General features: G+C 34.3%; 1 protein-coding gene across 4 annotated transcripts in view; it reads right to left on the minus strand.

Moving 5' to 3' along the window:
* The window catches only part of LOC126970504 (uncharacterized), a 116,957-nt gene that overhangs the window by 13,903 nt on the left and 91,019 nt on the right, over window positions 1-12,035 (minus strand). For 2 of the 4 annotated variants that reach the window (XM_050816450.1, XM_050816446.1), the window contains 8 exons: window positions 11,545-11,702; window positions 10,232-10,350; window positions 8,432-8,585; window positions 6,897-7,019; window positions 5,502-5,717; window positions 3,906-4,597; window positions 2,309-2,479; window positions 1,271-1,366 (listed from right to left, as the gene is read on the minus strand). In XM_050816450.1, the coding sequence (XP_050672407.1) occupies window positions 1,271-1,366; window positions 2,309-2,479; window positions 3,906-4,597; window positions 5,502-5,717; window positions 6,897-7,019; window positions 8,432-8,585; window positions 10,232-10,350; window positions 11,545-11,702 (1,729 nt within the window). The remainder of the gene's footprint in view (window positions 1-1,270; window positions 1,367-2,308; window positions 2,480-3,905; window positions 4,598-5,501; window positions 5,718-6,896; window positions 7,020-8,431; window positions 8,586-10,231; window positions 10,351-11,544; window positions 11,703-12,035) is intronic. The other 2 variants (XM_050816448.1, XM_050816447.1) reach the window with 2 other exon arrangements.

Below are 12,035 nucleotides of genomic sequence, written 5' to 3' on the forward strand. Positions count from 1 at the left end.
CGTGTTTTTTAGTTTTATTAAACTATTATTTATTTTTCATTTTTTAGTTAAATTTTCTATAAAAGCGTATTTTTAATTATTCCTGCCTTATCGACTATAGATAAAAATTATAGAAATTGACAAAAATCTTAGTTTGCAAATTGAATAATGGAATAATCTTATCAAATTAGTGTACTGTCATCGGTCCTCGATAGATCTACAAAGTTTGAATGAAATCTGGCTGTTTAGTGGGTCAAAATCGCGTCTAAAGGAATCAGTTACATACATACAAGTGAAGCTAATATAAAGCGTATAACAACAGGGAGCATTTTTTACGAAATAATTCATGATGTTATGTTATTGACAAATTTATAAATAACAGTATTTTATTTACTATGCACAGAACAACGTCTGTCGGATTAGCTAGTATTCCTTATATATTAAAAATACTAGGTATTGCCACATTTGCAAGCGCAGCAAATCTATGATACGGTTTTAATTACAATATGTAAAATGATTGATGTAAACTGTAAGAAGCATGCGACGATTCATACGATACGAAGTTCAAAGCACAGCAAGACAATAATGATGAAAACTACAGCGACTAAGAACAATGTCACTATATACATATAGATATGAAACATTAAAGTAATGTAAGAATGTCAATATCATGTAAGATCGAAACTAGTCCATGAATTAATAAACACGTGTATTTGGATGACGGTCAAGACAGCTTCTAGCTCTAACAAAGACGATGAAATAACTACGTAATAAGAGGCTGCCTGAGTAAAAATTGAAATGTAGTTTGGTATGAAACGTGCAGATAGATTTGACATAAGTTTGATATACAATATGGCGACGAAGTATAATCCGTCTAAGTTTGAAAGCGAACACTTGCCTAAAACGTAGTGAATTTCGGCTATCTTCGTTTTTTACAAGATTGTTGTCGTCTGTCAATCTATCAATCACATTTCATGCAATCGAGTGAATCGCTTTTTTCGTAGAGAGTTTCGCTAGGTGGCTTCTAAATTAAATTATATGTCAATGAAATGTAGTGGACACTAAATATGATATGGAATGCTCTGATTGGTCGCTGGGAGTCTGGGAGTAATATTATCGCGCGCTGATTGGCTCCCGCGAGTGTGCACCTGTTTACTGGCCAATGATAAATAAAAGCAGTGGAGATGCAACATGGCGGCCAATAAACACATTTCCGATGTAACTATTTGATTGGTGTAAAGAAAAAGTGTACAGCCGAACGTATTAATGAACTCTGATCTTGTTTATTCACCTTGTTAGGATCCGCTGAAGTGCTCGTAAGCATTTTCTTAATTGATTCAACTTTCTCTTGTCTCTTTTGCTGTTCCTCTGGCGAAAGTTCTGGAGGCTAAAATTGCAAGAATATCATCAGTCTTTCTCTTTTTACATCAGTTTTTCTTACTACCTACGTTTTTAATTATAAAACAAATTCAAAATATTTCTGTCTCAAGTCAAACTGTCTGTCAACAGTAAATTGAAATACATAAAAACAATTAATGTCAAACTGACATAGTTACAGTTAAGATAGTTACATTTAAATGACACCTTTTATAGGGATGAAAAAATACTTTATTAATTATTCATTTAGGGCCGTTTTCAATAACTTATCTTTCCTTAGTTTAACTTACTAGAGGTAGACAAACCTATCCTTTTACGCTTATTTACATTTGAATAACCTATCGACAGATAGCATTGGACTATGATTAATAATAATATAACTATATTGGACATAACTATGAATAGATAAGATCTTGTAATTAAAAGGTGATAGCAATAATATCTGCTACTAGAAATTCGTTATTGAAAACGTTGTCCAAACAATCGAATTACAATTGAAAATAAAACATCGCATAAATTTTTTCCACCTTTGCTACTACAATATTACTTTGATACTCGAGGACTATCTTTTATAATTGGTTTGATAAGATTCCATCCCATTAGCAAAGTATATTACGATATTTATACTATCTTTTTGAGTTTTTCAAAGAATTATATTTATTCTTTAATACCAGGCCATAATTTTAAGAAGTATTATGTCGATAATCGTATTAATATAATGGCATGGACATTTATTTAAGGTTATTGTCATAATGTACGATGCAAAAATAAATCCTCCAAATTCTTGGAATGTTTCCTATAAAATTGTGGTAAAGTTATATTTGTAATTTTCTTAGACATGCACAAAAACTTATCAGTTTTGTTTATTTGCTCACGACACGTACGGGCGAAACAACATCTGTTTGTTTCGCCAGTATTTAATAAGAATACATCAAATACTTATAAGTCATACCTTTTCAGGTATATACCGTTCAGGTATAAGAATTTTCTGCGGTGCAGCTAGGAGCTGGTCGATGGAATCTGTCATCTTTTTGGAAGGTAACGCAGAGCGTACCACGTCTGGGGCTGCACCACGTAGAGCTCGCTCCATATCCGCATCGTCCACAGAACGGGCCATAGCCTGCTTATAAGATATAATGAATAATTATGAGATATACGCAGATCAAAATAAACTGCCCAAAAAAACTTGCCTCATGCTTCAGTGTACATAAAAATAATAGATATTATTAAATTCAAAAGGCGATCGAAATAATGACAAAACAAAATAAATTTTTAACTTAGCCTTAAGCTTACCGTATGCTACATTATAATGTAACCTTACCTAAAAGAAGTTTTAATAATTATATTGATAATGAAAGAAATAGGTCGGATATACGTTACCATACAAATAGAATATTTAAACTCAGTAAAACTCATTTTGACAAAAAATTAAAAAAAAATGTGTACGAACAATGGCGACTTAAATAAGCACATGGGTAGAACTACTTGACCGTAATCATAAAAAATATATAAAAAAATAAAAATACATTATTCACCTAAATAAATAAATTTTCCATAATATCATTTCAAAACAACCTCTAAGGAATCTAGTAGCCGCGCGCTAGTGTAGCCTATATAAATACCTTGTTTATTTTAAAATTTCAATTTTTTTTTTAATTTTAGAATATTTGTTTTTACGATTAAGTTTAGATAGCTCTATACACGTGTGTTCATTCAATGTAGACACTATAGCGTCACTCTGTATAAATGATGAATTCCTTGTGTCGTATTGCTAAATAAAAAATCTTCGCCTTTTCGCAAAAATATAGCCGCAGCAGAAGAACACTATGTAGGTATCTTTAATACAAACGTCTGTAGTACTTAGATTTTTTGCTGCCATAGTTATCTATGATTATGTATTCTCATAGTAAATGTAATGAATATTAATTTCACTTCATACTATTATTATTACTATATAGGGAGATTTATCGAAAAACTTTAGTATCGGAAAATAGTTAGGTTCCGCGCTCTTATTGTAATAGATTTTATTTTTTTTTCGAACGCGCTATTAGAAAAATAATATTACAATAATGAAATTTAAATGTTCAATAATCCTTACAAAACCCACGGACTAGTAAAAAAGGACTCCGCGCCATGATATTAGGAAGTGAAGCACCTTTATGCTAGTGTGTGTGCGGTTATGGGGTATACCCAGTTACACAATTTTTTCTCCCTTAAATAATCATATATCCAAATACTTTTATAGTATTGTTTTTACACATTTTCACCAAGCACGACGGCATTTTTAAAATATTTTATTGCGACGCAAACTGATCTGTCGCAGACCATGGCAAATCTCATAATGGCGGCCGATCGGCTTGTATTAGTGTAAGTGTATACGTGGGGCTATGTATCTACTCGTTTAACGGCTTGTTTTGGTGCCTCACTGCTATGTAAGGTGACACGGAGTCCTTATTTTTTTAACTCGTCCGTGACAAAATCAAGCAAGAAATTTTCTGAGATAACCACAATTTAAAAAAAAATACTTTAATATAATATTCAATACTCACATCATGTTTGTATCCTTCTCTAGGCAATTCATTCAATGTTTTTGCGCTTAAATGATGGGGCGCAGTATTATGCCTTCTCTTTTCTTTGGGCACTTGTCGCCGATGAAGAGACCCATTATTTTGCGTATCAGACATTTCCGTAATAATTTGTTTAGCTGCCTCGCTCTTAAATATCGGTGAAAGTTCGAAATTGGATCTCGTGAGACTCATTACGCTGCTGGTTTTAGAAATCGGATCATTAGTCAATGTTCTAGAACTATCCGTGGGACTGTTTAAGTACTGCGTCGACGTAGACATTTTGTCGTATGGCGACCGATCGTAACTCTTTTGGTAACTGCTGCTGAGAGATAAGTCACGAGAGAAGTCGTAGTTAGATAGAGATGGACTTGAAGGATATTTGGGACTCAATTCCATGTTTCTTTCGAAGCGTAAGTACGGTGCTTCTATATTTTGCTTCGCGGAATATTCTTCGAATTTGGTATAATCTGTGCGCGGTACGGACGCTGCTCGATAATTATGCAGTGGTTGTACTAGTTCTTCTTCGAGAAACTGGTCAATATTGGTTATGTTGTTGCCAGACCAGTCGGACATGGGTTGGAGAGATCTCTCTCTATCTCTCTGTCGGCGTTCGCTCTCTCGCTTGACAATTCGCACTGTTTTTATTTCTTGTTTCTCGACGTTTGATAAGTTACCTGAAAGAGAGTTTAGAATGGAATCATTATTACATGCTATTCGTCACCGTGCAGAGCATAATTCATTGATAAAGTTACTAAAACATAAATGACCTTCTTAATGATGCTACAGATTGGGAAAGGAGCGACCGCCCTCAGGCTATTAAATAATAAGTTAAATTGTACGATATTATTTTGTAACCATATTTATTATGAAAAAAATAAGACAAGCCCGCTGAGTATCTTGTACCCATTGTTTCTCAGGTCTGAGATCTTTTTGGAATGCGTGGTAGTTTTTGACTTTCAATAGGTGATACCATATCCTATATTGCTAAAGAATATTTGAATTTGTATTTAGCGATAACAAACATGTTAAAGACATTCCCGACTCGTGCTCACACCAGTTTGTCACACCAGTGTGACTACGAGTAATTTTTTTCCTCATCGTCACACCAAGGGTTTTACTACACCCTGTTGGTAATTGACAATTTTTAGATGACGTCATAACATAAAGCTATTGTTAATGTCAAATACAGCGGCCTGTCAAATGTTTCAAATAAATATTCGTAATTGACTCGATATTTCACTTTTTAACATTAACTTTTTTTTACAGTTACATATATATATATATATCTCTAGTTTATTGTATGTAATTTTATAATACGTACAAGTATTTATTTTACAAAAAACTGATGAATATAATTTGTATTATTCCTAGCTCTGTCAAGTGCTCAGTTAGTAAATTTGATTTTTTTATAGTTTCGACATAGTAGATTTATGGGAAGTGTCTGGCAATACTATTTATCAATTTTAACAAGATTCTGTGTAGTAAAGACCAAGAAAAGTGGATCATCGTGCTAAGCAATGACTGGGCTCCTTGTGTTACTCCATGTTTATACTAATTTTTGTAAGAATTACTACTTACTGAACGCGGAGTGTTGCATATCCTGGCTGCTCATTGGCGATGTGACGTCATTGGGACTTCTTGTGTCGACGTACAAAGGCTCGACATTCTGGCCATAATGCCCTGGACGCAGAATCTGGCTATCATAGTCATAATGGTGGCCGTGGTCCTTCGTATGCCCTGTGTCCAAGTTTGTTTCTTGCCAATTTGTGGTGACCCCTTGTTGTTGACGATTTCCTTTAAAAGATTAATATAAATATAAATCTTTAATAATCTTATAGCAAAAGTTTTTATGTATGGATGTTTGTTACTCTTTCAAGCAAAAACTATTGAACGCATTTTAATGAAACTTTACAATAATATATCATAGACATCAAAATAACATAATCCATAAATTATTAAAATATTGTGTATATGTATCAAGTAAGTAGGAAAAAGTTCTGGCTACTGCGAGCTATTGTTGTTTATGTCATTTCATGTGTATTTCATGCCGCTAAAAAAGTGAACCATACATACAAACATAATAATATCTTAATATATATGAATTACGTGTCACGTTGTTCGTCCGCGATGGACTCCTAAACAAATGAACGTATTTTAATGGGGATTACTTCATGGAGTGCAGTTTATTCCAACTTGAGAGATAAGATTTGGGCCGCATACATTACTTTTATTTCCAATATTTGTTTTGTATGGACATATTTTCTATGAATGAAATATTAACGCATGGTTTGACAATTCTGCTGTGAAACAATTTCATTATAATAATAGCGAGCATATTTATGAAATAATTATTGATGTTATGAAACATTATTGACAAATTCATAAAAACAGTATTTCATTTATTATGTACAGAACAACGTCTGTCGGGTCAGCTAGTATACATATAAAAAATGATAACTTATTTCTACTGCACATTTGGTAGTAGCAAATTGATCTATAAATCAAAATAAATAATTTTATTTGCTTCTGTAATTTAAAGTAGTTAAACTTTGTCGTTCACATTACAACATTTGAACAAATATTTTAATAGTTACGACAATGACCAACCAAGTGCGCGATACTATGGTGCGGTCCGGCGGCGGGCGAACTACTGAAAAGATTTAATTCATTTTTGCATTTTTAACAAGAGGTTGGGACAACTGATAATGATAATAATAATAATAAAAATGATAACTAGTTTAAGTGCTGTTTTTTGTTTCTATTATTTTGAGGTACAGATATTCTGTTTATTTTTTTGTACCGAATAAGCAGAATGTTAAACGAAGTTCAGCCCATCCCATCCCTCCAATCCCGACAACGCACCCCATTGCTCGATACACAGAAGTGGACCACAAAATCAACAGCCTTACCACGTGGATATCTTATAGCACCGCGGGCACCGAGTTTTTAACATTAGTAAAATAACTATCGTACCAGGCATAGAGTCGTGTGTCGTCTGCAAGGCTTGAGATTGCTGCGTCAGAGTTCTCACCGCTCTACTTAGCTCTTGTCGTTGACGCTGTAGCGCTGAAACTAGCTGCTGAACACGTGTCACCTCTGAGGACAAATCTTTTTCATTAAAATATAATACGTTTCAAAGGATTGAAGGGAAACTGAATATAATATTGATTCATCATCATCAGCTGGAAGACGTCCACTGTTGGACAAAGGCCTTCCACAAAGACCTCCATTGGTCCTGTGCTGCCCGCATACAACCTATTCCGGCGTTCTTGGGCCTGCCTACCAACACTGCATCTTCCGGTACGCAATATATATTATTTGGTGCAAATTTACATTATTAATTCAAGGTGACGTTTCCAGAACAACGTTTTCAAAGGTGCAAATGACTACGAAATGTGGGCTTAAATAAAAATTGAATTGTATAAATATTGTCTTCACAGATGGACATCAGATGTAATGTAAAAGTCGTGAAGCGCGGTGCGGATATTTTGACCATACGTCTTGAAACAACCGGGATGTTGGTGATAACATACCATCCAGCCCGATGTTCATTCGCTGATCTCTCATGAAGCTCCTCCTCCTCTCGTCGTATTCCTCATTGCTGAGGGTCGTAATTCCTCTGAGGATTGAACTTTCTGACAATAGTTCTGTTAGTATAGTCTATGTCTCTCTTTGGCTACATGCAGTGCTCAAAAGAGGTTAACTGTCAACCTAAATTTTTTTCGACGTGTTCACCGCTGTCACAGTCTATCTAGACGTATAATAGGTATTTATGCAACTGTTATGTAATAAGGGGTATTAAAACACGAATGTGATAATAGTATCACATGAGTGTTTTCATACTTAACTATCGACATTTGCATACAAGACTTTATCTACATCCATAATATGAATCCTCTATAAAAGATTCTGAAACAGTTAGCTTACTGCTAACATTAAAAAAGTAAGTCCTAGTAACCATAATATCATCCAAAGGAGTGTTATTATAAAAACGGATGATAATATAATGTTGTACTGAATTTCATTACAACACTCGTTTGATGTAATGATTATTTATCTACACCCATGCTTTAATTTCTCTATTAAAGATTCTAAAACAGTTAGCTTATTGCCAACTATAAAAAACCCAATGTCCTAATAACCATTACATCATCCAAACGAGTGCTGCAATAAAATTCAGTACAACATTACAACACTCGTTTGGGTGATGTAATGGTTACTAGGACTGGCTTTTTAAGGTTTATTTTTATTTTATTTTATTTCTTAGGGACAACAAACAGTTCACACAATACATTTTACAATTTCAAAGTATAGTAGATATTAAATTAATTTTAGTGAGAACCCACACCGTTATCCACAGTTTATACCCACATTCGTGTTTTAATACCCCTTATTACACAGCACTTGCATAAATAATTTTAATATTAATAAAGGTGTTAATCTTTAATAGAGGATTTAAAGCATGGGTGTAGATAAATGATCTAAAGTTTTCGCTTCAAAATCCTTACCATCTTCCAGCATTGCGGTGGGATGTGATTGGTGCGGGGGATGGGCCGGGTGGTTTTGATGCGGCGCGGACGCCCGTCTGGCTCGCAAGGCACGCCGCAACTGCTGCAGTTCACGCTCCAATCTTGCATTCTCAGCAACTGTGTGTTCCAATTTCTGTAACAAGCATTACTATGACAACGAAACTCTATTACTCACTGAGGGAATAAAGTTAGCGAATTCTACGAGGGTGCAGTTTTTAGGCACGAGGCTAAGCCTTGGGTCTCTATACACCTGAGTAGTGGGATCGCACTTTCCCTGAGTAATAAGTGCTTACTATCTACGTGCAATAATAATATTAGGAAATTAACTTCAAAAATAAATTCAACATCTTAGATTAAGGATCGGTCACCGCTACGCTCCAACCGATACCGCACTACCTAAGAACAGTAGCTTTTTTATTACGGCAACTATTAGATGCTTGTGTGTGTTGCATCTTGACACTCAATGGCATCTTTCAAATTTTGTAACATACGCTTCGTGTTATTTTACATATATACCTAAATTAATAAAATACCAAATACTTTCTGATGATATGTGATCCCAGTGTCTTTCTTATTTCTTGTAGTATTATTATTTGAAAAGTATTACTACGCACCCTGACATTTTAGTATCAATTATTAGCAAAGTTTAACAAAGCATGTGGCATTTCAACTACACCTGCAGGCGGTATCTTTTTGGAGCGCAGCGGAGACCAATCCTTAAACTAATTACTATATTACTACATATTAAAAGCTATTTGAAGTCATTTTGACATCTCATTTAAAAAAGGTTTTAACATTGTTTCTATATAACATTGTAACTAGTCAGAATTATTTAACGAACTACAAATATATACATACAAAATGGAAATGTATTTTCATACAAGTTTTCTGCCCGAATATTCGTGGTTTTTTGTTTCTTATATGGGCCTATCTGGCCATTAAAGAAACATTTCTCTGTTTTGAGGTTAGTTTACATCAATTTGATTTTCAAGAGAATGCGTTGCCTTTTCATAGGAGTGATGCCTGGGGACAGAGGACATCTCTCTCCCGGGAGGAAGGGTACTCTCACCCCACTCCGCCCAAGACATGAGACTAAATTATTACCAGATTATGTCTTACCAAATAAACCTTTTAAATACTAAAGAAAAGACTTTTTGTCATTTCACCGAACCAACTCTGGCATTTGGTCAAATCATTAGATTTGTTTCGAGATGATAAAATCGTGTTGTTATTTTAACATCCTCAGTGATATGACCAAATCACTGTTTTTACCATATCCCTGCGACATACATCGCCCCACAAAAGACTTACTAACTCGACTTAGCCGAGTAGTAGGCATAGTTTATATCTGTTCCTGGTGTTAACATTATGGTTATGACCGTTCCTAACTAATTCACTTATGTACATACACATAACATTATCAAGAATATTTTGAGAAGCAACAGTAAAGATGTTAATTTCTTTGAATTTTGCTCTCAATTATTCCTTAATTTTAATTAATAGTATCATATTTATTATTCAAACAAAACAAATCTTATAACTATATTTACAATACTACGACTACATAAAATTAAAACTTTCATTACGTGGAAGCGTACCAAGAATACTGGCAGCATTATCGCGTTGGATAGCAAGGCTGATCCGTTGACCGAAATAGCTGCCAGCGCTTGGGTTTCCAGTAGCCTTATTGAGGCGCGAAGATAATATTTTGAACATTAATAGTAGAAATAAAAAAACTCCATACAATAACAATAATAAGTGCATGACATAGATGAAAACCTTATAAACCTTAGAATTGTGCGCCAACATCGCATGGACGCGTGCCAGTTCAGCTTCTAACCCTCCGCCCGTGCCAGGAAACTCATCTAACTTCATTCCGTTCACTTTCTGTCGCACACCTGTAGACAAATTATTAATAAAATCAATATTTACCTTCTTTTGTGACAATAAGGGACGAGACGAGTAGGACGTTCAGCTTATGATAATTGACACACCCTACCCATAACAATTGTAGTGCTGCTCGGGATTCTTGAAAAACCCAAAAATTCTGAGCGGCACTACAATTGCGCTCGTCAAGATGTTACGTCTCATTTGCCCAGTAATAATACTTACACATTACTGCTTCACAGCAGAAAAAGGTGCCATTATTTTACCCATAATCTAGTCAGCATCCTATGCAAACGGAGTCTCACACTCCCCTTTACAAAAATACTTAATTAAATCAATAATTTTAACGAGCTACGGCTGAGAGTTCGAGTTGAATCGCGCCTCTTACTAATTATTGTCCACCAAAATCTGAACAAAATATAAAACAACGCACTCTTTCACAACAAAAATCTTAGATAATTGCACAAAGTATCTATACTAATAAAGCAGGCAAATTGATTGGAGAACCGTTTTTTTTCCTTCTGTTATACTGCGAAAACTACTAAACCCATCGGAATAATACTTATACCATTAGATGCAGCGTGTTTCGGAGAAGGTTTTAGTACATAAATTATGGTGATTTTTTATCCATAAACAATAAAAACCATAACGAATAATAAACCATAAAAAAATCTGAAAATGACATTTCATTTACATGGCAAAACAACGTTTGCCGAGTCAGCACTTGTATTGATACTAAATTAAGAAATATATCATATTATTACATTATTTTATCTAAGAAACAATGAAAAATTTTCTTTTCATAATAATACCATAGATTTAGCTAAGACAATATTGTCTTTTTTAGAATCATGCTAGTTAGATAGGTTTGTAGTTTAACCATTACAAATAAGAACATTAAAATACTAAATTTGTATCCAAAATTTATAAAAGATGCGGAGCTCGAACCGCGACCTCTCGGGTTCCATCAGAGCACTCCTCCATTGAGCCAACCGTTCGAGCGACGTATGGTCCATAAATCTTAGAATGACTTGTCCAACTGTCAGGTTGTAGCTACAGGATCTACAGTTGATAACCCGCTCAACCCAAATAATTGCAAATTAGGAAATTGATTTGAGATGTTGTTCTATAAAAATATCTAAACAATTTGTTTTTTTTTTTATCTTATTAAAACATTATCTTTTCAATCACTATAAAATTTTTACCTGTTAGTAAATTATCGATAGCATCCTTGTCAGTTTTCAGTCCTTGTAGAATGGACGCTTCATCGGCAAGTTCCTGTTCTAAAGCCCACAATTCAGCCACTCTTACTCTAGCGGCCTCTGTCTCTAATGGTTTCCCAGCTGCGGCACTTTCCAACCAACTGGAAAAATGTTTGAATTTCTTTAATCACATCAGACAAAAGCACTTAGTCTATGTTACGTGTTTTAGGGTTAGGTTTACTCTATGACGTGTATGTTTTTTTTGGCTCAGAACACCACCATTCATAGATCCATTTCTTATATAACTACTTCTTCAATCTTTATTCACTGCTAAGCTTTATAAGTTATTTAATGCAAGTCAGGATGAAGTACAAGAGTAACAATAGCATTCAAATGAGTGTAAAATTTAAAAACATTAAACCCTTCCCAGAAATCTTTATCATTTAAATAATCTTTCACATTATATTAGGCTTTTAATTTTCTCTTCTCATGCT

The sequence above is a fragment of the Leptidea sinapis genome, chromosome 21, assembly GCF_905404315.1.
Source record: "Leptidea sinapis chromosome 21, ilLepSina1.1, whole genome shotgun sequence".
NCBI classification, from domain to species: domain Eukaryota; kingdom Metazoa; phylum Arthropoda; class Insecta; order Lepidoptera; family Pieridae; genus Leptidea; species Leptidea sinapis.